The 27,211-nt window shown below is 33.7% G+C and overlaps 1 protein-coding gene and 1 long non-coding RNA gene across 3 annotated transcripts in view; one reads left to right on the forward strand and one right to left on the reverse strand.

Moving 5' to 3' along the window:
- Nucleotides 1–22,271, reverse strand: part of LOC138712376 (uncharacterized) — a 47,121-nt gene extending 24,850 nt beyond the window's left edge. Inside the window, exon 1 of the long non-coding RNA XR_011335701.1 lies at nt 21,682–22,271. This is a non-coding gene — a long non-coding RNA (uncharacterized lncRNA). The remainder of the gene's footprint in view (nt 1–21,681) is intronic.
- The window catches only part of LOC138712370 (F-box only protein 9), a 38,670-nt gene extending 11,669 nt beyond the window's left edge, over nt 1–27,001 (forward strand). The window contains exons 4-9 of one of the 2 annotated variants that reach the window (XM_069844044.1): nt 5,097–5,264; nt 6,889–7,038; nt 12,032–12,195; nt 14,779–14,967; nt 16,595–16,841; nt 24,211–27,001. In XM_069844044.1, the coding sequence (XP_069700145.1) occupies nt 5,097–5,264; nt 6,889–7,038; nt 12,032–12,195; nt 14,779–14,967; nt 16,595–16,841; nt 24,211–24,402 (1,110 nt within the window). In that variant the 3' untranslated portion in view covers nt 24,403–27,001. Of the gene's footprint in view, nt 1–5,096; nt 5,266–6,888; nt 7,039–12,031; nt 12,196–14,778; nt 14,968–16,594; nt 16,842–24,210 lie in introns of both variants that reach the window. The other variant, XM_069844045.1, reaches the window with a different exon arrangement.
- Nucleotides 27,002–27,211: the final 210 nt, after the last annotated feature.

Below are 27,211 nucleotides of genomic sequence, written 5' to 3' on the forward strand. Positions count from 1 at the left end.
GAAGGTAACTTAATTAATTTAAGATAGTTAAAATGTTAATTTACATCTGCAATCATCGTGTTGAAACTAATAGAAAATAAATGTCACATGGCACCCAACTTCTATGAGGCTGGAAATCCCGTTACAATTACGAGAACTTGGAAAACAGACTTCAGTGTTGCACCACTGCTTACATCATCTTATGCAACTGTATAATATTGTGTATAACCATCTGATCATTTGTCAGAAAGATTCCAGTTGACTTTCAGACTCTCGTGTGTGTGGAGAGGAATAGTAACACTGAATAGTCATGATTTAGGAAGATTATTATTATTATTATTATTATTATTATTATTATTATTATTATTATTATTATTATTATTTTTTTTTTTAATTTCATTTAATGAACAAGGTAAGTAGGCGCTTATATAAAAACATAAATCATAATGTGCTAGTTAGTTTGTATATGTAACTGTATACTTATCATAAAAGAATTGACTTCTGATGTGAATCATGTGAAGAGTAGGACAGATAGAGGTGGGAAGGCAGGCAAAGATCTTGTGTTTATTACTGACAAGCGAAGTGGTGTTTGCAATGTGATAATCTTAGCTGAGGATCTTTGTGGCATTGCAGTCTTCACCTGTCTTGTAGTCCAGAAAGGTGAGTGTTGAATTTAGTTTCTGTTGGCTGGCCCAAGAGGCTAGTGGATGGGAGTGAGTTAAAAAATTCACGTTTCGGGACTGTCAGGAGTCTGTTCTTTCCTTGTGACTTGTGTAATGACTGATATGTTTTAATGATTTAAAAACGCATTTATTTTCGTTTGATCTTTTATTATTATTATTATTATTATTATTATTATTATTATTATTATTATTACTACTGCTGCTGCTGTTGCTGCTGCTGCTGCTGCTACTGCTACTGCTACTGGTATTATTATCATTTTTTTTTGTAATGCACCGTGGGAATCTTAGCCAGCTAGGGATTGGCTTTCTCCTACTGAGAGTTCAAATTGAATTTGTGTTGATTAAAGACTGTTGTGCAGGTTTTCTTGGGGTATTCCCGTTTTCTATGCCGTAACTTCTGTCATGTCTATTCTGTATCATCGGAACTGTGTTTTTGGTTAATAAGCTTCCTTTTTATTTTTATTTTGTTTAAAAACATTTTTTGTGTGTTGAAGTACCAAATTTGAGGTTATTTCAGTGTGGGCTCCCGTTAAAAATATATATTTAGCTTACTGGAATATTTCTGTGGTATTTTAAATGTTTTTTTCTAAAAAATTTTTTTGTTTCCAATCAGGTAACTCTTATATTACAAAATGTAATCATAGGACGGTTATTCTCAGTTAACTAAAATACATAACTATCAGTGCTGTCATGGTAATTTTTCTCTTGGCTGTACGTCCCACCCCTTGTTTTTTCCCTTGAAATATATTTTACTCTCCTATTTCTATCTCGCAGACTGTCATTTAGTGATTTTTTTTAATATTAAAGAAGAAGTAAAGAAATTGTTTTGGTTTACATTTTAATTGTAAAACAAGCTTGATTTAAAGAATACACCATGTAGCCCCACTGTAGATGCACACTTGTCTTGAATCGTGGAGTGTGTATTTGCAGCACTTTTTGTTTTCCAACCAGTATTTTATATAATTCTGGATTCCAGTGTTGCAGAGGTGGACAATTTTTGTTTATGAACGTCAAACAAAATATATTGGGAACAGCAAGAGATGGTCTAAGATCTGTACAGATCTCTGCATACAAAACGTAGGCACCCATATGCTGTATGGCTCCATACAGACAACATTTTCTTATCCCCATACTATTAATTAAAAAAACTGTAGATTCCCATACGATGTATGGCCCCGATGATGACTATGATTTGCCATTGCACATAGTGGGTCGAACCCAAGTCACTTATTAAATAATTTAGCACACACTGTTTCAATGGAAAACACCGTATGACTTCTTAAGTAGTTACGTTTCAATGAGGAAATGTGTTGCTATGCTGTGTAGCTAACTCTAGTTGGAAATACTGGATAATTCTCGAGATTAACTGTACCACTGCCGCGCGAGGTTCAGGAGGAATTACTAGGGCAATGGACCATATATTTAATTTTTATTCTGCATAAGGTAACACTGAGGACGCAATACTATAGTCCCAACGCTGTTATTTCCGGCATGACTCCACCTCTTTGCTTACGTCTTAGAAAGTGAAGGCTCTATAAAGTCTTGGTTGGTAGTATCGTTAGCCATTTTTGTTCTCACGTTGCTGAGCTACCATACGAGGAATCTATATGCCACACCGTTAAACATTATCATGTCGTAGCTCCTATGATAATAAATCAAACGCAATATAATTCAGCAAATAATTGAGCGGCAAATAACGTCTTCGTGTGCTTTCTGCGAACGCCAACGATAGAGCTAAAATGGCGGGCGATTATATTAAGTATTTATCGAGCCTTAAGAAATGAATCAGTGAATCACAAGACACAAGCGTTTAAATATAGCCGATCTGCAACGCGATTGGCTGCCGGAAATTAGAGTGACGGGACTATAGGAATTCGTCCTGGACCTCTTGTCAAACTGAAAACCCAAGAAAGTAAAACAAAAAAAAATTAAAGTTGTGCCTCCAATGGTATAGTTAATCTTGAGAATCACCAACTGACTAACAGAGATTGACAATGTGAAGTGCCAGCAGAATTATCTCACTGACTTAGTGCAACAACTGTGAGGAAAACCTACGCATTGTGTTCTTTTTTGGGTTTGAAACAAACAAGAACCAGGAAAACCCAATGCACTATCTGTTAAAAAGCAACCTCGTGGCCTAGTAAGAATGCTGGTAACTTAGATTCGACTCGATCTGAAGAAAAGGAGATGTACATACTTCTTATTATGTTACATATTCACGTTACAATAGGAGATAAGCAAATTCAGTAAAATTGTCACATTCAAATCAAGAAGATTAAATATAGTTAACTAGTGCTGCTACAAGTTTCCTTTTGTTTCCATAGGGAATTAAAAGGATAGCCTTAAAGTCCTATCTACTTGAACCAGAGAAAACTTGTGGTGTTTGCCACATGTTCAATGGCAGTAATGATGAAAATTACATGTATAATGCTTACAATAATACAATACAAGAACGTCAGAAAGTAAGGTTATAATTGCAATATGCGCAGGCATGGCAGCTACTTCACGAATAGGCCATTTTGTTGGTTGCCAACTGTGTGTGTATAAGTGCAATTTGGTTTGTTGAAGCACCAACTTTTTACATTCATCTATTATGCTGGTTGTAGAATTGTTATATGTTATAAATACAAATTAGCTTTTTCCTCTTAATTCAATGGCAGGTACTGTATTGCTTATCCTGAGCCAAGTGTCTCCTTATATGATATGAGTAACACACCGATATTACAGATCATTTTGTTATCTCAGACAATGTCTACAGTGCACAACATAATGTTGATTAATGGAGAGATGTTGAATGTGACCGAGAAAATCGTACGATCTCGCAAAAAACTGCCCAAACATAATAAATTCTTCTGAAACTGCAGCAATTTAAATCCAGGTCTTATTCATGGGAAGCTGAAACAATAGCTATTTGGTAAATGGTTTAGCATGTTTATTGTGTTGCAAACAAAAAACTATTTTTCTTCCATTACTGAATATATAGTCAGAATTATGTGGTGCAAGAAGGATAAATATTTAGAAATCTGTATTTCCGTATTATAAAATGCTACTTTCATTACCCACGCTGGGGATCAAACCATAGATTACTTGAGCAAGAACTGCATAAGCTATTTGTATAGCCAACATGGTGGACTGAAGGAATTTTCTCCAGTTTTATTTCGGTTTACTTCAGTTCTTATACTACAAATACCTGTATAGAACTAATAGATTTTGTAATAAAAAATCATAACTGTAAGTACAATATTAAATATGTCTAGTGCTGACCTGCTATGGCACTAAAATCGTCCTCCAGTGGCTTAAGGAGGGATAGCTGGTGATCAACAAGATCTCCCAACTAGGTCCAGTGGACCCGTCGACCAACAGCAGGTGTGGTCCTCCAGACATTCTGGGGGTTGTGTGTGAATGAAGTAGCCACCAAAACGTTAAAATATGGTGTTCACTTAAACTGGCTACAACTTGCCATTTAATCACTCCAATACCTTTGAAAAATATTGGAGTGCAAGAGATCAAATGACTTTATTGTCAAATACCTGGCATTAGAAAACAACAACAACATTACAAAAAATGCCTAATATTTTGTGTTTATCTTGTGAATGTTAACATTTCCTAGAAATAGCTCAAATTCGGATTAAAAATATAATCATAGTAACTTTTCTCATTCATAGTAAAAAAAATATGTATAGTAAAACAGCTCTGCCATCCATAAAACCGAATAGGACCAAGATTATTGTCACTGTGATGTATCCATAGGTCTGATGACTGTAGTTGCCACAGTTACTCCATCAAGAAGAGATATTCATTGATTTAGTCCAGTGAACCTAGGGATAACACATGGTGACAAAACCATGAAGGGTACCGGTACTCCTTTTTAGTGATAATTCCATTAATCATTCTATAATATGATAATTTTATAATATTTAATTAAACAATAATTAAAGACACTTTTGCTCATAAGTAGGCCAGGTTAACAGGTTGTTGCTGCTGCTGGTGGTGTTGCTGGCAATTGCGGTGGCATTGTTGTTGTTAATTTCTTAAAAAAATATCAGTTACCAAATTCCCTTATTTAAGAAATTGTTATAATAGTAATCAAAATATCATCTCAGATTCTAAGCAGTCATATGTAGGTATAAAAATTAAGTAAAATTTATTATATCCTATTAATATTAATTATATAAAATCATTGTCCAGTATACTGATCTCTGTGCTAACCTCAATGGAGGACAGTTTGTAAATAAATGGTAATGGTAGTTGTAGTGGTAAGAAGGGGAAGAGAAGGATGACGAAAACGAGAAAGAGGAGGAGGTGTGACAGATAACGATCAGGATGATGGTGATCATGCTAATGACAATGACAACAGTATTTTCAATTTAAAAAAAAAATGTTAATTGGAATAACATTAAATCTCATAGTGTTAAATATGTTTTGTCATTGCAGGCAAAAAGATTATTTTTGAAAGGTGTTGAAAATGAGCAAAATGGAAAATTGTATGAAGCCATTCAGTTTTATCGACGGGCTGTGCAGTTGGTACCTGACATTGAATTTCGACTGTATGATGCAAGTAAAGTAAAGCCTAGGGAAAGACAAGAGACAGAGAGTAGTGAAGGTAAGAAAGGCATTCTGTAACTTATTTTATAATCGTAAAGGACAGAAACATTTCGAAAGATAACAAAAACTTGCACTCAGTATCTTATCACTTATGTCTTCGTGGCTTTTAGCAGAAGAAAATCATAAGTACTCTTATTTGTTTCTGTAAATACATTTTTGGACATTAACAGGAAATTGTAGCCTTCATGTTAGTTTTTTTAAAGTATAAATGGATAATTTTAATTACTTATATTTCGTTAGATTATTAATTTTTTTAATAAGCTCAATTTACTTATTTTTTTTATTATTTAATGTATTTAACTGTTATTTAATATTATTCTTAGTCATGATAAATTGTGTTACATTGAGTGGTAGACACTGTTCCTTACTGAGTGTACAGTTAATAGTACTCTACTTTTGTTCATGAAGCTTTTCCATACATTATTTGGGGCGATGTTGTTGTTGTTGTTGTTGTAGTGTCGTATAAATATCAGTGTCACCAAGAATTAATGGAAAGAGATATGGGAAGGATAAGCGACTTTTGCTTTCAAATGATGGAAAAGGCCAATAACAATAGAAACTTTGTGAAAAACATTTGTTTTAGTGATGAATGTACGTTTACATTACATAATGAACCAAATGTTCAGAACTTCCGACTATGGGCTACTGAAATATTCTTGAGACAAGAATCTAGTATTCTCAAAGGATTCATGTTTGGGCAGAAATATTGGGTCACTACATCATCGAACCATTTTTTCTTCAAGAAAGCCTGACAAGTGAAAGATTCTTGCAGTAATTACAAGAAGACATAGGCCCTGCAGTGATAGAGGTTGTAGGAGAAAATAAAGAAATTTGGTTTCAAATGGATGGGTGTCCTGCACACAAGACTCGCACTGTTAGAAATTGGTTAATAGATTATTTCGATGGCAAGATAATTGGTCCACTTCATACAATTGAATGGCCTGCTCGATCCCCTGATCTTTCGCCTAATAATTTTTTCCTCCGGGTGCATACAAAATAAAAAAATTATTGTGAGAGGGCATTTGAGGATTTAGATCATTTGAAAAAATGCACTGCAAGCAAAATGCAACAAGATATTAAACATGCAGTTAGGAAATGTCAGACGAGAGTTTTATAATAGACTTTGTTATTGTTTAGCTGCAATTGGAGGTCTATTTGAACATTTGTCGTGATTTACTAATTTACTATGATAATAATAATATTTTCATCTTAGTCTGTAAGAAATTAATTGACATTGATGTCACATTCATTTGTTTCCCCTTCAAATTTTATCATAACTGGTTAGATCCTAAACCATTTTGTTTTATACACAAATATCAGTTATCCATGACCTTTGCTAATTAAGTTTTCATTAAAGATGGTTATAATTACTTTTTAATTTGAATTAATTCCAAACACACTCATAATCAAAATATTAATTTAATAAAACAAGTGGATGCAGAATTTTTTTCTCTGCAAAAAACTTTGACGTTTTCTTATATATTAATTAAGAGAGCTAATATAATAAAATATAAATTTTAGCATTGAAATCCCTATGGTGCATGTTCCAAGTTACCACCTGGTATAAGAATAGCCTACAATATAGTTTTATTAATTTGTGTATAATTCTTTTGGAACTGTTGGCTCTACGGATAAATCAGATTTGGAGGCCGTTGCAGATCAAGAGGTGGACAGTGGTTCTGAAGATGAAGATTATACAGATCTTCTGTCACGCTTTCAACGACTGTTCAGTCGTTCAATGTGTGTGTGCACACCTCATCATGAACAAAAGGTAACAACATGTGCAATCATGTAGTGAATTGATGTCTTTAGGACCGTGTGATATTTTAATAAGCAGTTATAGATTTGCAGGTTTATACTTAGGAGTAATGAGCATAAAATGTGTAAGGTGAAAGTAGAGTAACTATTTAGTGTTCTAGAACACTACACAACATTTGTGAAATTTTTATATTAAAAAATTGCAGAACAGACAGGAGAAACAAACCAAGACAACCATTAATACGTAGAGTTTGCTTGGAATACAACCTTTTGGGTTGTTTATCAAGGAAGAGGATGTTTAAATACTTAAAATTTACTGATACCTACAATATAAGTAGGGGAGACTGAGGATGTTTGATACACAGGGATAAGAAATTAATATTATGGCCTTAAATATGCTTCCTATTGCTTTCTTTACCCAACTGTTAAGTTACACAGAGCATATTGATAACATTAACAAAATACACAATTTTAAACCTTTTTTGAACACACAAAAAACAATAAATTTTTATTTGTATGCAAAGTGTATCTGTCCTCCCTATCATGGGGATATGTGATACACTCCTTGGGGATATATGATACAGTTACAGTATTTTATGTTCAAAATTCACAAAATTTAAATGAGATTTTGGTTTACAATGCTAACAATTCATGTAAGGTATTTCAAAGTTGTACAATGGATTATCAATAACATTTTTGCTGAAGCTAATTACAGTACATTTTAACATCTTACATATATTCCACAGATAGTCCAAGACCTTCATTAAAATAAAAACAAATTAAACGTTCATTTTATCTGTAAAGTAATGTAGGTTGTGAAAGTATAGTATCAATCTGAGAACTGTAAATCATAGAAATATAATGTTGTGTGGCCATTCAGAATTTTCTGCTACTTACCATACATGTCGTGCGAATTTCATTGTCCATTCTTCTACAGGTCTTGACTCTAAAATGCATTCAACAAGTCTACGGGATATTTTGTAGAAAAACATGCTCTAACTTATCATGAAAATCCTTGATATTTACTCTATTGAAAGCTAATGCTCTTGCAATGATTGTTGCTTCTGGTAGTCGAACAGAGAGTTCTTTGTTGCTGTTCATAAAACCCCTCAACCATTCGTATCCTGCCAATTGGTTCTCATTCCATGTAGATGGATAAGTTTTGTAATTTGTTTGTGTGAATTCTTAAGCCAGTTAGTTGTCTACATTTGCATTTTGGAGGCTTTTTCTCAAATATTCTGCTCACAGAGTCTCTTCTTCCCTGGTGAAAATTTGTCTAGCCCCCCCCCCCCCCATTATTTTGGTTCCAATGTTGTGTTTTCTCCTTCTTTATATTTAATTACACACCTCTTTAAAGTAATTTTATCTATACCAAATTTTTCTGCAGTGGTTCTTAGTCCTAGTCCTTTGTCTACAACCTCTTTCACTGCACACTTCAACAAATGTGGATCATGATTTTTTTTACCTTTTTCTCCACGTATAGATTTATAGAACCTTGACATCTGTAATATGTAGAGCACAAGAATATCAGTAGAAGTAATGAATGCAAATGCAGTTTCACATAGGGATGACTGATACACGTATCACATACCACGTTCACTTGTATCATGCATCCCCATGGAACAAACAAATAGTATAATCTTACTCGAAAAGAGGTTAGGACAATCATTGTCTCATGACTGCCAGATATAATTACTTAAAGGTACGTAGATTTCAATCCCACAAAATTATAGTTGATAAATCTTATCCATATTATTGAAAAATGATAAGGAATATTTTATGTAATACTTACTTTGATCGGTCAGGATTGCAATTCTAGCTCTAGATCAAATTCTTCCACTCCAAACTTGGTACAAATGACAACAAATCATCAACAGGAAGTGATTATAAGAATAAATGAATTCCAGAATAATAATGCTAACGACCAGGCCAAAACTTACCCTGTATCAAATATCCCCAGTTGCCCCTATAACTAGAAATTATAATGCTAATATTTATTTTCAAGACATGATAATGTTCTATATTTTCCTGCCTTAAAATTACTAATAATATTATTTAATTTCTCAAGAAGTAACACCTGTTGAATTCCTGAGTATATTCACACTTAGTACTTACTTTGGAGCCATTTTGCGTAACATAAAACCATCAGTATAGATCTAAAAAGAACAAACTTCACAAATAACTGTGATAAAGCCTTTCAGTAACCAGTTTTGAAGGTTATGAATCCGATAGTTCAGGCCTGGCCACATGACTCACAACATTATGAAATACTGGGGTGGATTACAGAATGCTCGAGATTGTGCAAATATCAGTCATCCAGAAGAAATGTACCAGTGCATGATCCAACAAAAACGACTATTAATAGAAATGATTGTACTTGAAATGGTGACAATCATACTACTGTTACATTCACTTTTAGGCTTTTTCCCCTGCAATGTCTTCCTAAATCCTATAAGTGAAATGATGTGAATTGAATGAGATAGGTGGCCCTTCAGCTAGCCCCAAGAACCACTGCAGGCACGTGAACTTATGTACCAGTTTGGAACTTACCAAAATCACATAAATTGCTGAAAATGTTCACCTTGTGCTTGAATATAGTTTTCACTGCTTTGAACCATAGGACATGCTGACTTCCTGAGATAATCTTCTAAGTGATTTTCGAGAGCTTAACTTTAATCTTATTTCATTATCGTGTAACTTCTCTTCTGTCAATAACTTCAAAAATTTTTTTTGTGTAACACAACTGTTATTACATCACTTTCAAATGAGTTGATGCACATATCTCTTGGTTGCCCGTGAGATTCGGGACGTTCATGACGAAACTTATAATACATTTTTTAACACATTTTCTAGATAAACTACGTAAAGATTAATTTCTGGTCCTACAGAATTTATCTGTTATGGTAACAATGGTTAGAGGAGAAAAATTCTGTAGGACCAGAAATTAATCTTTACGTAGATTCTTCACCCAACAGTGCATATACTGTTGAATCCCGGCCATTAAAGTCACTTATTTGAGTGTGCGCCTGTATAATGGTAGTTGACTTATATGTCAACATATATGCCGAACATGGAATCACGCCACAAAGGGAAAACACTAGAGGAGGAGGATTCGATCCAGTGCTGTGGATTGAACTTCGGCGTAGCTCAGTGTTTAGAGCACTTGATACGTAGAACCAAGGACCCAGTTCAATCCCCGGCGCTGGAGCGAATTTTTCTCCTCTAATAACCATTGTTACATTTTCTAGAGTTCTTATATTTCATGTAAGTTTCCACTAGAAAAATTCTCTGCGCACTACTGCAGCAAACCATTCTGTCTGCATAACAAACTCATTAACACGCACACTAATCTTATTTGCAACTCCAATTGTGATGATGTCACTGCCTCAGTATGTGCTGATGCAAATCCTGTTATGCGTATGCTTATGCTATGGTAGGTGAAAAACAGACATGTGGTTTTTAGGCACTAAAATTGCAGTTTTAGGTGCCTAAAATAAGCTCAAAATTTAATAAATTAGGCTCTATTTTAGTAAAACTAGACATTTTAGGCATATATGATCAAGGCTTCAAACCTATTTATTTCACTGAAATTATACACTAAAATACACAAAACATGGCACAAAAAACTGTATTATTTAAGAAATGGAGGCAGACAACTGTATATTATATAAATATAGTTGCACAAATTTAATATATTGAAAAAAAAAAATAAATAATTATTACACTTTTCAAGTTATTGAAATTGTTCCATGCTCATTCTTTTTCATAATTATCTGCACAGTACATTACCAGAATTTTTTTCTAAATCTCCACAGTTAATCTTTGCCTTTTGTCAGTGAGAATCATTTTGAAAGCAGAAAAACTTCTTTCTACTGAAACAGATGTGAGAGGAGCAAATTTTAAATTAGCTGCAGTAGAAACATCAATACCTACTGTAACATTTACATTTTCCCCCAATATCTCTCTTGATACTTTTTCCAACAATGAAAATCCTACATTCTTGTTTAGTACATTGTCCCACATACTTTTAACTTTTTCTCAGTTTTACCCAAAACATAATATATGTTCACCTGAGCATCCTTTACTATTACTGTTGGCTATAAAGGATTGTTTTTTTGCGTTCTAATTGTTCAATGCTTGCAAGTATGAATGAAAAGTTTGATGTTATGTAGACAATATCTGCTATTGAAGAAAATTTGATCCATTTGCAGGTCTTTACCCACTTTCAATTCAGTGCCTCTCGCTTCACAAGATTTGTTAAATATATCTTCTTCAAATTTCGGTTGCTACGTCAAAATACTGTACACTCATGTCAGTTCAAGATTCCCATTGATTATTGCTTTGATTTCACAATCACAAAAGCCTCTCAGGTAGAGCAGTGCATCCCATTCCTGACTTTTTGAGATATGCACATTATGAAAAGTATTTGTTTAAATTTTTCTGTAGTTGATGCTTTCACATTAATTCTGATAGTGAACCATGAACTGGTACGTATGTTGCAGTGATGAATTTAGTTTGTGGACTGTGTGAAATTATACTCTATCGAAAATCTGGAATACATTTTTTTCCCCATCATAAAATATAAATATCTCGTTGAAATAAGTAAATAAAAAGGAAAACTCAGCTGAATTAATTCTTACAACTTATTGCTATTCATATTCAGTTCGTTAAAGAATGAGTAGTTTAAGATGCAAGTTTGAGGTATGCCTACTGGAAATATTTTTCCAACAACTTGAATTGGTATATAGTGTATCCATTTTAGATTAATCTTATATCTGCCCTGTTGTTTTTATTGCGTGAAATTCCGTGTAAATTTTTGGAAAGACAATTTTTTTATATTTAGAAATTAACGACATTGTAAAGTTCAATATCCATCACAATCCGTAATTAATTAATATGTAATGATTATTTTTTATGGTCTACTTCAGGCAATTTATTTGAATAAAAAACTTCAGTAAGTTTTTCTACAGTAGTTAATAAAAGCAACAATCACTTTTGGTTTTCAGGCAACTCACATATCTGCTTTGCCCATGGAAATTATCTTGTATATCCTGCGATGGGTGGTATCTTCAGAGTTAGATGTCAGGTCTTTGGAAATGTGTTCCCGCGTGTGTCGTGGATTCTATCTTTGCAGCAGAGATCCAGAAATTTGGAGATTAGCTTGCGCACGGTAAGTTACAGAAGTGTTAAGATACAGTTTAACTACAGTAAAACTTAATTTTTATGGAGTCTTAAGAAAAACACATTTAGGTGAGAAAAATGTATAACTGAAATGTCATTTAATAACATCTGAAATATCATTTGAAGACTATGTGGTGAGAATGAATTAATTTTCTCAAGACAAATTTATAACTTCATAGTTACGTCATCTTTCAGTCTACAGTACAGTACTCAAATTTATAACATAAATTCTTGAAGAATACAAGATTATTTGTAGAAAAAGCCGCTGCTTAGAGCCAAAAGTGGCTGATGTATTACATTTCAAACTCTGATCCAGAAAATTTTACGACATTGACATACCTTGTTTTTCCTGTGCAATCTTCATTTAATAACATGTGGTTATTTTACAAAAAAGTCAATTATTTTGGACTGCTTGTTCCTAAGAAATAAGCCATGCCCTCAAATTGTGATAACTCTTCTGTAATTTGTTCATTTACATCCTGGTGTTTTACAAAATGTTTCACTGTGTCCAAAACAGTAACAACGACATTAAAAGACACAAGATTGTTGGAGACAAGCATGGGCAGCTTCGAATTTCCAAGAACTTCAAAGTGGGCGCATCTTAATAATGTGCACAAACTGTATTTTCGCGTTCTTTAATTTTTACAGCAAACCTAATTTCGAGCAAAATAGGTATAAAACGTGTGACATCTCATATCTCCTGGGGTTTAAAGTAGTCTTGCATAAGTGTAAAAAAACGTACAACTGAAATAAATTGACATGGAAAGTGTAAGAATTTTGCCAGGACTTCTGAAAAAAAAAGTATAAGTGTGAAATGTATAAAAGAAGTTTTATTGTATATCTAGATATTCTGTATGACCGAAATTTATTTTTTAATTAACATATTAACGTTTCATTACTTTTACTTCATGTCTGTGAATAAAACTATCCATAAAATCTGTGTTGAAAGGAGGAGTAAAGAGTTCCTAATTTATGATGCAACATATTGTAAATGTATCTTTCGTGTGTTAACTTTTAATTAGTTAAGTGCTATTTGTTATTATGATAGTACGAGTAGTAATGGATGATGATGATTAGGATGATGGTAATTATTATTATTCGCCATTTTACATGGATTTTTATAGAATAAGTTTGTAGTGATCATCATTAAGAGCATGGTATTATTCTAGTTACCATTATAACTGACGGTCTAATTTGGATTTCTTCTTGCAACTAGAATTTCTTCATTTTTTTATGTTGGTAGTTGTACTTGTCTTCCCCTTTGAATTTTAAATTCAGGTTTTTCTTGTCCAGAGTTGGAGATATCAATGAAAAGTACCAGTATCTTTTTTTCTTATTGATAATCATTACTTTATTATTATTATTATTATTATTATTATTATTATTATTATTATTATTATATTATTATTATTATTATTATTATTATTATTATTATTATTATTATTATTATTATTATTACATAATTCGTACCAGTATTAGTTTTTATAAAGTCGTAAATATAATAATGATTTAAAATTGAGGACTGAAATATAAATAAAAGGGTTTTTTTAAAGGAGATTTCAGCCTCCCTTCTTTGATTACATACCTTTATCAGTCTTCTCACAAGCGTTGGATTAAAATCTTCTCCTCTTAAGAGTTCAGAGTGAAGATTTTGAACTGGCGAAACACAAAGTGGTTTCTTTGGAGCGATAAGAGAGTTTGGTTTACATAGGTTGTGAGTACAGCCTTGACACATAGAGGAAGAAAAGAACAATGTGCTGGGCTTTTTCATGCAAAAATGTTGTCTGCTAGCAATGCTAGCTAGTCTCAGCAACAGTGTAGCTGCATGTAACAAAAACCTTTCCTGCCTTACTACATGAGTTGTGACTTTCATTTCAATCACTAGCAATGGAAAAAGTCTAATTTACAATTATCCTACACGTGAGCTATATGTTGCTTTGTGAATCATTGCTCTTAAAATTTTAATACTTATTTGACAGATACAACATGTGGCTTCCTGTTCAATCGTTTAAAAAACAGAAAATAAGTATAGCTATGAGACAGGTCAAAATTTGTCATTGAGGGTCTAATGGCTTAATTCGGTAAATTCCTTCACTTCTTACTTATAAGGAGTTCAGATATGGTGACAGTTATTCACAAGCCACTGCTGCGTGAAGGGTAACACTAGTCATGCCATGGGAAGAAACTTCTTGATCTATCCTTCTCCCTGTTCTGATTTTAAATCATGTATAAATAGTTCAGACTTGTCCTTATGTCTTCTAAGATTTAAAAGGAATGAAACAGTCAATTCAGACCAAATTTATACCTGCCTCTGGCTTTCCTGTTTAATCACAATCTTAGGATTAAGAGTGAGCCAGATTAATACATCGTACTGTAGTGCTTCAGACCATTTTAGATTGCTCTGAAAAGAAGAAGAAATAATTATGCTAGTTACATTATTATATGCAGAATGAACTCTATGTTATTTCGTATTATTTTTAAGAAGTGTGAACATATAATATATGTAGTTTTGTGCAATATAATTTATGTTTGCTCTGAAATAGAAGTTAGCAGTGCATATTGTTTCTTACAGTGTGTGGGGGGTGAACTGCGGAGGTTTAACTCAGTATGAGTCGTGGCGGAAGATGTTCATTGAACGTCCCAGACTACACTTCAATGGTTGCTATATCAGCAAAACAACTTACGTACGCAATGGGGAAAACAGCTTTCAAGATCAGTTCTACAGACCATGGCATATAGTGGAGTATTATCGATACCTCAGGTATTTCATTTTTTCTGTCATATATTTTTTTTTTCAAAGATAGTTTGAAGCGAATGCTAGAAACATTACTTGGTTTCACTTAGATTTAGTAATAGGTGCATGTGTAATAATTAAAAATTCATATTTTTTTCATTAACGTATATGTGATCTGTGTTTATAGATTAAGCCACATTATCTGCATTCCAAACAATTTGTTAAGCTATTTCTTAGTGTTTTTGGCATGTAGGTTTTTTATCAGTCTTTTTATTTTATTTATTTTAGTTGGTTATTTAACGACGCTGTATCAACTACTAGGTTATTTAGCGTCGATGAGATTGGTGATAATGAGATGGTATTTGGCGAGATGAGGTCGAGGATTCGCCATAGATTACCTGGCATTCATCTTACGGTTGGGGAAAACCTCGGAAAAAACCCGACCAGGTAATCTGCCCAAGCGGGGATCGAACCCGCGCGCGAGCGCAACTTCAGATCGCCAGGCAAGCACCTTAATCGACTGAGCCATGCCAGTGGCTTTTTATTAGTGTTTTTCGCCTTTTGTCATCCTCGGTGGTCTTCTGATTACAGTGGTGGCTGTTAGATCCGAAGTTTGCAGATTCATACATGGCCTAGAGTAGGCCTGGGCACCAGGAGTGAATCCAAACTCTAAACGGGGATGCTTAATATTCATCTGTCACAGCATCAACGCTTCACAGTGTTCAGCGGGGAAGAAAGGGGTTAAAGAAAAGTCATATGTCTCCCCGTGAGAAAATAGAATTTGCTCTTGGTGCTCAGTCCTGGTCTAGAGCAATCAAATTCTTAACATGGCTTTCTTTGGAAGTAAAGCTAGGAGACATGGCACGTAAAAGAACCCTGCCCCTTATAGAGGGACTCAGACAAAACTTGTCAGACATTTCTCGCAAATGTAAAATTTCGAAGTTGAATAACCCTCTGTATTTGAAAACATCATTCAATAAAATACCACCAATACCAGTTTGGCCCCTTCCAACTTATTTTGAAAGTACCAGTATATTTGATACGTAGTTTCGTAAACTTTTGTGTGCGTCTGACTAAACCTAATATTCTTTATCCATTTTGTCTTATTGGGAATATGATAGAGGCTTAAGTAGGTAGGATCTCTTTCAAAAAAATTATCAAAATTTAATATTGGCCATTTACGTATACTGGTTGCCAAGGAGTGATTATGTTCAGTAATCTTTATATGAAACAAGGAGTCAAAGTCAGGATAGGAGAAGAAATGTCAGATGGACAGAACACTATGAATGAATGAATGAATGAGGAGTGATTAATTCAAATCCTAATTGTTCCAGGGTCGTATAGAATTTTCACCAAAAAAGTAGAGAGAGAGAATTTGTAACTGTTTTCATCGAATTAATTAATAGTCATTCATGTAACAGTCAGTGCTCAAAGAAAATAAAAACTAATGCATCAAAATGTGTCACCAGGACACCAATGTCGTGGATTGATTCTGTTCTGAAATTAAGCGTGTTCATTATTTGGTAACAGTCTTTTGTTTTCCTGATATAAAATTTTATACGGTTTACACTTTTCAATCTTTATAGACATTTGAAGTCAATAGAGTTTCTGCTGTAACTATTTTGTGAGTTGCATTTTAATTGTTTTTACTTAGGTTCTTTCCTGAGGGACTGGTTCTTATGTTAACAACACCAGATGATCCTCTCTCAAGCCTGGGGCAGCTACGGTATCGTAATCCCAAGAATGCTGCAGTATTGTCTGGTCATTATCGTCTTCTTGAAGACCGAGTTATACTGGTTCTTCGCCGACAAGACTCTTCAGTTAAAATGGCTAACAACAATCGTTACCGTGGCAGAAGGAGAGAAGGCTCACAAGATCTAGGAGAACAGACCTTTCATTTGGTAAGTGTGTCATGCATGTTTTACAAATATAAAGGAATAATCTTTTTTGATTAATGTCTGTTACTGTTTAACGTTGTTAGAAAACATTCAGAATTCTTCTAAAAATAAATGTTATAATTACGAGATAAAACTTTTTAGACTGTAGACTGGGCTGCAAAAGAAATGCTGAGCCGAAGTCGCTATCGATTTTAAATATTATTGTGTTACAAGGACTTTGCTTAGAAAACAATGGAAATAGAGATACACAGAAGGCATTGCATATAAACTCTATTATTGCTCTGTTATCATTACATCATTAAGCTTATTCGTGTATGTCTTCAATAAACTATACATTTTAGAAAACTCCATCCCTTATACATCAGGAGTGACACATGTATCTTAATAATAATAATAATAATAATAATAATAATAATGTTTTATTTTCGCTGGCAGAGTTAAGGCCATAAGGCCTTGTCTTCCACTCAACCAGCCTTAATTAATACAATATATATTTAAATATTTAAATTACGAATATTTACACTACACTTAAAAGGTTCTCCGGCAGTATTCTTCAGTTAAGTTTTAACGACTAGTAGACTACATATTTATTTAAATTTAAATAAGGTAAAGTAGTAACTTAATTTATGAGCTAATTTAATTCAATCAATTATAATTAATTTGAGATTTGAGATAGCTAGTAAAATGATGAAAATTAATTTAATATAAGCTTACTAGAACTATGTTACAGGGAGAAAAAAATATATATATAAATCTAAAATATATTTCTATAATGATTATATTTATAATATATTTTTCTATATATTTTCTAAATATATTTCTATATCTTAGGGATGTGGAAAGGAGGCATTCCCATAAATAACATAGCAAATATTGTCCAGAGAGATGTGATAGTTGTAAAACATCTGAACTGGCCTGAATTTTCTAAGAGTTTTTATTCCAAGCAAAGGAGAAAATGTGTAGTTAAATGTTTCAGTTATATTCAATTTTCAGTTCTGTATCTGTATTTATAAAAAAAAATGTTATAAGTTGACAACTATGGAAGAGTTCAACTTAATGTAAACAATGTTGGGAACAATTAATAGTCCACACCTGTGGAGTAACGGTCAGCGTTCTGGCCGCGAAACTAGGTGGCCCGGGTTCGAATCCCGGTCGGGGCAAGTTACCTGGTTGAGGTTTTTTTCCGGGGTTTTCCCTCAACCCAATACGAGCAAATGCTGGGTAACTTTCGGTGCTGGACCCTGGACTCATTTCACCGGCATTATCACATTCACTTCATTCAGACGCTAAATAACCTAGATGTTGATACAGCGTCGTAAAATAACCCAATAAAAAAAAAACAATAAGGAATTGAGAGAAGTCATTGTTTAGTTAAATGAGATTAGTAAGAATAAGATAGATAACTGAGAAAGGGAGGGGTAAGTAGAAAACGAAGGGAGGGAAACAGAGGTGGAGACGTGATAGAAAAGTGATCAGGGTCATTTATATGTAATAGCCGGATGTTTAAAAAAGTGTAAGCAGAATATGTATCCAAGGGAGTGATGGCACTGTATGCAGAAATGTGAAGGGCCATCACAACCAATGTAAGCTGGTGGAATAAAATATATCATATCAATAAAATTTTATATTTATATTTATAATAAAATTGATACATTTTTGTTAATACAATATGGAACATAACTGGCTGTATATATCGATTGTAACAATGACAGCATCCATGGATAATAAGGAAAGCTGTGAAACACCATATAAACTGCAGTTTCACTATTTTCATAGTATTCTTATTGATGTGTAAAATAAAAGTATATGAATAATTTAAAATCAATTCATATTAAATAATAACATGAACATGTTATAAAAGTCGTATTTACATGTTTTTAAAAAACTAATCTCAGGGTGGGTGTGTGTGTGTGTGTTTTTTTTTTTCTCTCTTCACTTTACGTGATTCGGGTTCCGTATACTGTGGATAGATGGCAGGACTGTGACCCGTTTTCAAATTGCATACCACTTCTGCGGACCATGTTTAACAGAATTTCTTCTTACTCTTTTCCTTCTTCTAATAGATTGCTGCTCCTTTCGATTTCAGTAATCCCCTGTGCATCTTGTTGTTGGGTTTCTTACACTTTGTTGTTTAGGAGCACTAATGGCTATTGACCCTGGTACACTGCCTTCCCTCTGTGAATATTTTAAAATGTCTCTTTTGTTTTTGTTAGCATATTTCAATTGAAATAAGTAAAGTAAACCTATGTCCTCACTGTATATGATTTATCATAACAAACTTCTAATTTCTTTATTTAATATTTTGATTTTTCATAAATGAGCCCTCCATGACTTACTTACATTCACTAAGTGCCACTGTTTCAGAGAATACTGGCAGTCTCTCATAATATGTACAAATGCCGGTTTCATCTATATATTTTTTCCTTTGTCATTAAATAAGGTATATTCATTTCTGAAAGGAACAAGGAAAGCTTGTTTCAGTAGACTAAGTTTCTCGTTTTTCGCTTCTATTCATTGCCAGATCTCACAGTTGTACGCCAACTTTGGGATTACCATTACATTGTAAAATTTTGGTAATGTGGAAATCTGCGTTTGTTCCCAAATTTTTCAGTTCACTCCACAGATCTTTGTATCATCTTGATGGCAGTGAAATAATTATATTGTGTGTCTGACTGCATTACGTGAGAGAGGAATAGACTAGAATTGAGTGAAGACCCCTCTGCAGGATAAAAAAGCATGACAAGCTCTTATCAAAACCTCTGTGTCATTGGTAGAAGAGGACTGACGAAAGAGGATGAAGATAGTTTGGAGCCTGCAGTGTCATAGATTTTGTTTAGAAGGGGATTATACTCATTCGTAGCTAGCCGAAAGTTGTTGGGAAACATCTGGAATTTATGTTCTGTTTCACTAAAATAGCCGTCAAATAGGGTAGAATAATATATAAGTATTTCTCCCTTTCTTATTCATTTGTATTTGGTTTTGCATCATGATGTTCAAATTGCTGAGGCAATGTAGAGGTTGAGAAGAGTCGAAAGGAGGAGGCAGTCTTGTTTCCAGGGGCGGCTCGTCCATAAGAGCTGCGGAGCTGCAGCACTCCCTACTTTGACAGGAAAATGAAAATAATATTTATTTTAATTTGTAGAAGAATTCTTACAACTTTTATTGGTAAATTGCTTTATATTTCATCTGGCCGAGAATATGTACTATTATTTTATGCATAATCTTTTTGTGCGTTGACTGTACTGTAATGAACACTGCAGTCAGCCATCTTGGGATCTGCAGGGCGGGACAGCTCACAGTGAGTGTATCTTGCATGGTCAGGGGGTAGAGAGGTGAAGGGAGGCAGAGGTAAAATGCCGCTGTTTAAAACCCATATTTCGCTGCAGTGGCTTGCAGAGCCAGGCCACAAGGGAAGACCTTTCCTTCACTCCCACACCGCTATTACAATGCTACATCAAATGGATTCTGTATTCCCTTGAAACTAAATGGCAAAATTTTTATTTTCTTTTCACATACTTATTGGTGTAAAATCTTATCGAGTTAATATAATGAAATTAATATTCTCTTTTGCCTTATTATTAGATATATATCCAGCCTCCAGCAGAACCTAATATTTGCCTTAACTTAAAATGATTGCACGAGTAGAATCCTTTTGATATAGCACATAGCCCACACCTGTAGAGTAATGGTCAGCACGTCTGGCCCGGGTTCGAATTCCGGTCAGGGCAAGTTACCTGGTTGAGGTTTTCTTCGGAGTTTTTCCTCAACCAAATATGAACAAACTGGGTAACTTTCGGTGCAGGACCCCGGATTCATTTCACCAGCATTATCACCTTCATTTCATTCAGATGTTAAATAACCTGAGATATTGATACAGCGTCGTAAAATAACCCAATAAAATAAATAAGATATAGCACGTAAAATACGAGAGAGACTTCTTTTCCAGTTTCAGAAAATTGTTGACCATCAGTATAACAGAGTGTTGCTTTGGTGTGACATCTTAGTACCGTAACTTAACCAGTGCAAATGTGCAAGCATGAGTGTGTGTGAATTACAGAATATTAATTTTATTTTTCTCAACTTTCCCTTGCGGAGATAATTGATGTGAAATTAAAGGGTCGTTCATTACCGACTTAAATCTTACTCAAGCTTCATCCAGCTGAAATAGTGCATATATGTAAGGAAGTTTAACAATGAAATTTACGCTAAGCATTTGTGGTTACGTGAATGTGAACAAAAAATGCTGTATTTTGTTTTCCTTGCCTCCTCTTCGGTGGTGATACTGCATGGACTAGAGGTGGTGTGACAGATTTAGGACATTCGCCCCTAAAAATTAACAAGCACGAATCTTCGCAGTCTCACCTGAAAAATATTGTTTCATTGGCTATGAAACTAATATTGCTACGCAATTAAGTGAAGCAAACAGAACAAATATTCTCAAACATAACGAAGAAGTGAGAAAAAATCGTGAAATTATTTAGAAACATATTTATTGTATCAAATTTGGTGGCCAATATGAACTTCCCCTTAGGGGACATGATGAAAAAACGATTCGAAGAACCCTGGTATATTTTGTGGGTTACTACGGTTCGCGAGTAATCTAAACGAGCCTCTCTAAAATCATTTGGAACATACCACTGTTTAAAGGTAATTCTGAAACAATTTAGAATGAACTGTTAGATTGCATGTTGAGTTTCTGCCGATCTGAAATTTAGACTGAAATCGATGGTATTAGTTTTTTTTAGTGATTGTGGCAAATGATGCCACAGACGTCTTCCAACTAAGTCAAGAAGTTTTGGTTTTTCGATATGTAGTGCATTTATTTTGTCCTATACTTATTAGCAGGGAACGGATTTATATGGACTAAAAATATATGAAATATGTAAATATATATGTAGTTATTTTTACCAAAATATGGAATTAAATATGGATTTTTACCAAAATATGGAATTAAATATGGACTTAAAATTATAAAAAAATGACTATGTACGTTAAATATTGGTACATTTTAATCAAACTAAACAAAAAATATAATGGACGTACCTTATCTTCCAATGTAGTTTCAACAAAACACAATTTTTATTGTCTGTTACCATAACAATAGGTTACAAACATTTCTTTCAAGTGCTGAAAAGTGAATCTTCTTCTATTGTCTCTGAGGATAGATTTATACTGACTAAAAGAGCGTTCGACGTCACAAGAAGTAACTGGTACATAATTCAATTTCACAATGTCTGCTGGGGATAAGTCCAAGTTAATCTTCACTGTTGATTCACCACTCATCACAGCAACAACCTTTTGTAGTTCTTCATATCCAGGGTTTTTTGAAAGTACAGTGTCCACCTTAGCTCTTACTGCATCTGCAACTTTACCTCTACCACGATTCAGTTGTTCCACAGTACTATTTATAATTTCAAAACTTTCAGATAGTGAAAGGTGCCTATTTTGGAGACTTTTGAGCGTTTTTATGATGCATGAAAATGTATGCTGAATGTGAGCTAAGTCATTCTTCACACTTATGTCACAGGTAACTGTTTTCGCAGTATCAATTGAGACTGCATCTTCAGAGTCCAATGCAAGGAGAACATTGTTAATAGAGTCTATATGTTCGGCATAATATTCAACTGCTTCTAGCCATGTACCCCATCTAGTTAAAATTGGCTTTGGTGGCAATGGAATTTCAGGGTACATTTCTTTCAACACGTTAACTCTACTGGGAGCTTTGAGAAATACTTTTTTCACTGATGAAATCAACAAATCTACTTTAGGGAAATTGTCTCTGACCACTTCTGCCACACGATGAAATGCATGCGCCACACAAGTAAAATGAGTCAATTTAGGATATACAACAGATAATGCTTGTCCAGCTTTGACCATATAAGGGGCAGCATCGCTAATAAAGAATAACACATTATCGTACATAATACCCTTTGGCCACAGGATACCCATAGCTTCGTTGAACAGTTTAACTATAGTTTTGTTATTGCACTTTTCTAGAACATCACAATGTAAAAGAATTCGTTCAGAATATTGTTCACTTAACAAACCGATAACTACATTACCAACAAGTCTACCTTCTTTGTCGGGAGTCTCATCAATGGAAACCCAAATTGAACTATCTTTAATTTCATCTCTTATCTTCTGTATTGTCTCATCGTAGATGGATGGAGCATACGTCTTCCTAAGTGTTGACTCATCCGGGATTGTATGTTGAGTATATTTTTCAAGGAATTCCCTGAAGACCTTATTCTTTAGTTTGTAGAGAGGAATATCAGCAGAGATGAGAGAACGGCACAGGTCGATGTTAAACTCAGATCTTACATTCGATGTTGTTGGTTGTGTTAAAAACAATTGTCTCTGCTTGGAATTTAGTTGTTTGTTGGCCTGATGTTTACTAGTTGTAATGTGTTGTTGCACCAGGAACTTTTGTGTAGATGATACTGCACACTGACACAAATTACAAAATAATATTTTATTGTCAGTTGATAAACCATCTTCTTTAAATTCTGAAATGTAACTTGTTAGTTTTGATTTTAAATTGACTGAATGACGTACTTTTGGCATATTTACCGTCTTTATAGTATGATTTACAAAACTGAACCTATGTGTACTCTGACTGGCATTTAACTGTTGAGCTGCACAACTGAAGTCTGTTAAAAATTTTAAATTAAATTAATACAGTTTTGTAACTTACTTTCCCATTGTTGATAGGACTGCTAATTTTCAAATAACTCTGATGTTAAAGGGATTACTGAACATGTGTTTAAATCTCTATTGTTGAAATGTATTTTTAAAAGTTAATGGAATTTTGTTTTGTTTTATTGTTAAACCTAATATAATATGGACTGTTTTATATGAAATATGGAAAATATATGGAAATTAACGAAAATATGTACTAAACTCTAAAATATGGAAAAATATGGAAAATAAAAGTAGGATTTTTCAACCCTACACATTGTGAAACATAAAGATAATGCAAAATATAAATTATATTAGCTTTATAAGTAAATATGTATTTACATATAAATCCTTTCCCTGCTTATTAGTAATGATATCAAGAAGTGAAATTTGTATGTACCAAAATCTACTGCAGCTCCCCCAATCCACAAGTTCACAAGCCGCCACTGCTTATTTCATTTCTTGGGAAAAAACATAACTCAGAATTATTCTAATATACATATTGCCTAATAAGATATCAATCTTAGTTGTGCTCGGAATTTCTCATCTGGTTATTGTATCTTCAGATTTGCTATAATAGCATAAGAATCTACCTCTTAGTTGTGTTCGGAATTGCTCAGTTGTTCATTGTATCTTCACGTTTGCTGGAATAGTTTATTGTTTTTAATAAAAGATTTGTGTGTAATTTACTTAGGAGCTGCAGATCGTGACATACCGCAATCGAATTCATGCTCAGTTGGTGTGGCAGCGGTATTCAGTGTACACCAGATTTCGCAATGGTCAAGAGAACACCACAACTTTTGATCTCCCAGGAAACCGATACCCTCCCTACTGGTTTTCACGAGTCAAGAGTTATACTGCTGAATCAGAGAATCCTCTTCAGTGAGAGGAAGCTTTGGGTATACATTCTTTTCTAAAGTAATACTGGTAACAAAATGTTTATGTTGTCACATAATTCTGATGCTTTCGCTCTTGTAAGTAGTGTTATAACGAATACATCTCTACTTAATGATGTACACGCACAAAGAAAAGGATAAGAGTATTTCAGCATCTAGAAAAGTTGTAAAGTTTTGTACATGATGAAAGTATTGCTAAATCAAGAACGCAATTTCTATACATTGTTTGCAATTCATATGAATAGTACAGAAACCACTTGCGTACGTGGTTTTATTTTGGGCTTTTAGGTAGGCATAAATTATAATAATTTACATGTAAGGGTTTGAATGGAATAAGAGTAATATATATTGCTTTGTATATATCAAGTACTTTGATGAAGGTGCTGTGACAGTCTTAATTGTTATTGGAGTCATAATTTGAATATAATTGAAAATCAGAATTAGGTCGCAAAGGTCTTTTCTTTTTATATTTCAGCACCAAAATTTTGAATGGGAATTTGCATTAATGTCACTGTCTTTGATTGTAAATAAGAATACAAGATAATGTACAATGCCAAATGAAGTAGATGTTATACAATAAGGACTACTTTGTTTTAATGTGCTAAGTTTTTAAGATATTTATAAAATTTAATTTAAAATTAAAGATAAGAATGTCAGAATATTTATGACATACAGCTAATAGAATAGGAAATAGTAAATGATTCAGTTCTTTTCTGCATTCTAATTTTTACAGTGTGCTGTTAACTGTTATATCTAATCATTTATGACAAGTACTGAGTGACCCAGGTAGCAATACCCACAATACAGTATATGTGTTATCAGAGGACAAGCCAGTAGTGCATGCTGACAACGCAACAAGAATTCTATTCTTGATAATACAATGCAGCAGCAACTGAATCGGTAACAAATTATTAAATATAGACATTTTAAGAGGTATGTTCAGGATCATGAGGTTGTGCTTTCTCCATCACAGTAATTTTATATAGTTTTAACTTTTAAATAACTTTGTAGCCCTTTGCATACACCCATATGGAACATTGATCATTACATATACTTTGGATGAGCAATATCAATTATGTTGCAAGTCGATTGATTAGTAATAATAAATAATTTACTCCCGTAACATTTTCAGTATTGGTGGTACACATGAGGTTGCCCAGCTTGATTAGTCAGGCCCACTTGAATGACTCTTTCGTCCAAATTAACAGTGCTGGTATTCTGGAATCCTTGATCTCTCATTTAGTGTTCACCTAACTCTAGAAAATTTACGATTGACATGTACTAGCAAACTAAAGGAGGGGAGAAAAAGATTGGAATTACATCTGTAATATGATAGAAGTTTAATTTGTGGTGCAGTATTATCAGAGCTGACATTTTCTCGTGTATGGAAAATTCATTTTATGACATTGGTGAAGTTAGCAATGAAATATGATAGCTAGCCAGCGTCATTTAACATTAATGAATTGATATCTTACTCATTTCGTATTCATATGCTGTCTTTCAAAATCCAATATCACTTCGATATAAGAGTTCCATTAGAGAGGAATAGGCGAGGAAACCTGAATGAGCCATAAATGTATTTTAATTACTTTCTTTTACTGCAATCTATATAAAAACATGATCTTTTATTATGCTGTTGTCATTTATAACTGACATTCTTTAATTTATTTGATTGTATGAACTTAACAAGTTTGTAATAATTACAGCCGTAATACATAACAAGAATTGTGTATTATTATTAACTAATGTAAAATCAGTTTTCATTGGTTTGCAAATAAAGTGAATATAAATGTTACGTGATTTTAAGTACAAAGTCATTTACAACATATTTTTTTAGGGTGACGAAGGAGTTATGAGAATTGAGACATTCATATGCTTAAAAGCAACATACAAGGTTTTTTTTATTATTCTTTTGTAGCTGTTCTTATTCTTAATATATACAGAGTGTCCAGGCAGTGTTGAAAATTCTTCCCGACCTTGCTGTGTCCTTGCTGCATTATAGCAGCCCAATGAACTGCTGGCTCCTTTACTGTCAGAAAAAAGATACCGTATAAGCCATACCTAACTTTGCTGTAAAATCTCGAAGTACATCCAGTATCTTCTAAAATGTTCCAAAAAACATAGTTCACATCCTTAAATCTAGCTGCCACGGTTGTCTAGTGGTTAGGCATTAAACTTGTAATCCTGTGGACCCGGGTTCAATCCCTGGTGTACCTCTGATTTATAACTGGGCAAGCCTGTGGTGCAGGTAATACAGGGGTTTTCTCTGGGAGCTCTGGTTCCCCTGTGGCATCCCAACAAAATCTCTATCATCATCTCATCTCATCTCATCACGGGTGTAACATAGACTAGCCTCCTATGGCGCACCCTGGGCAACAACTCTGTCAGAAAATTGGTCTACACAACTGGCTTCATATGAGTGAATGACGAACAGTCCTTACATCTTTATCTGATGACATTGAACCCATGCTTAGCAATACAATTGTGTGAAAATATTGTTACAGAGATAATCAACCTTTTATAAAGCTTTAATGTGTAACATTGTTGTTAGTCACATAGATTTTATGTAATAAACTGAATATTGCTTTATTTCTTTTGGTCAGATTGTTTCCTGTTGAATTAGGTTTCTATATATAACCCCATTTGCTGTTATCCTGTTTAATTATGATTTATTATAGTGGAATTTGCATAGATATCTATTTTAGTAACACACAATAATAGTAGCTGACTAAAATATAATGGTTGGTTCCAAAGTGATACTCAGATTCTTGGAGTTTCTCCATGATGATGAGGATGAGT

This window comes from Periplaneta americana, chromosome 13, assembly GCF_040183065.1.
Source record: "Periplaneta americana isolate PAMFEO1 chromosome 13, P.americana_PAMFEO1_priV1, whole genome shotgun sequence".
Classification (NCBI taxonomy): Eukaryota; Metazoa; Arthropoda; class Insecta; order Blattodea; family Blattidae; genus Periplaneta; species Periplaneta americana.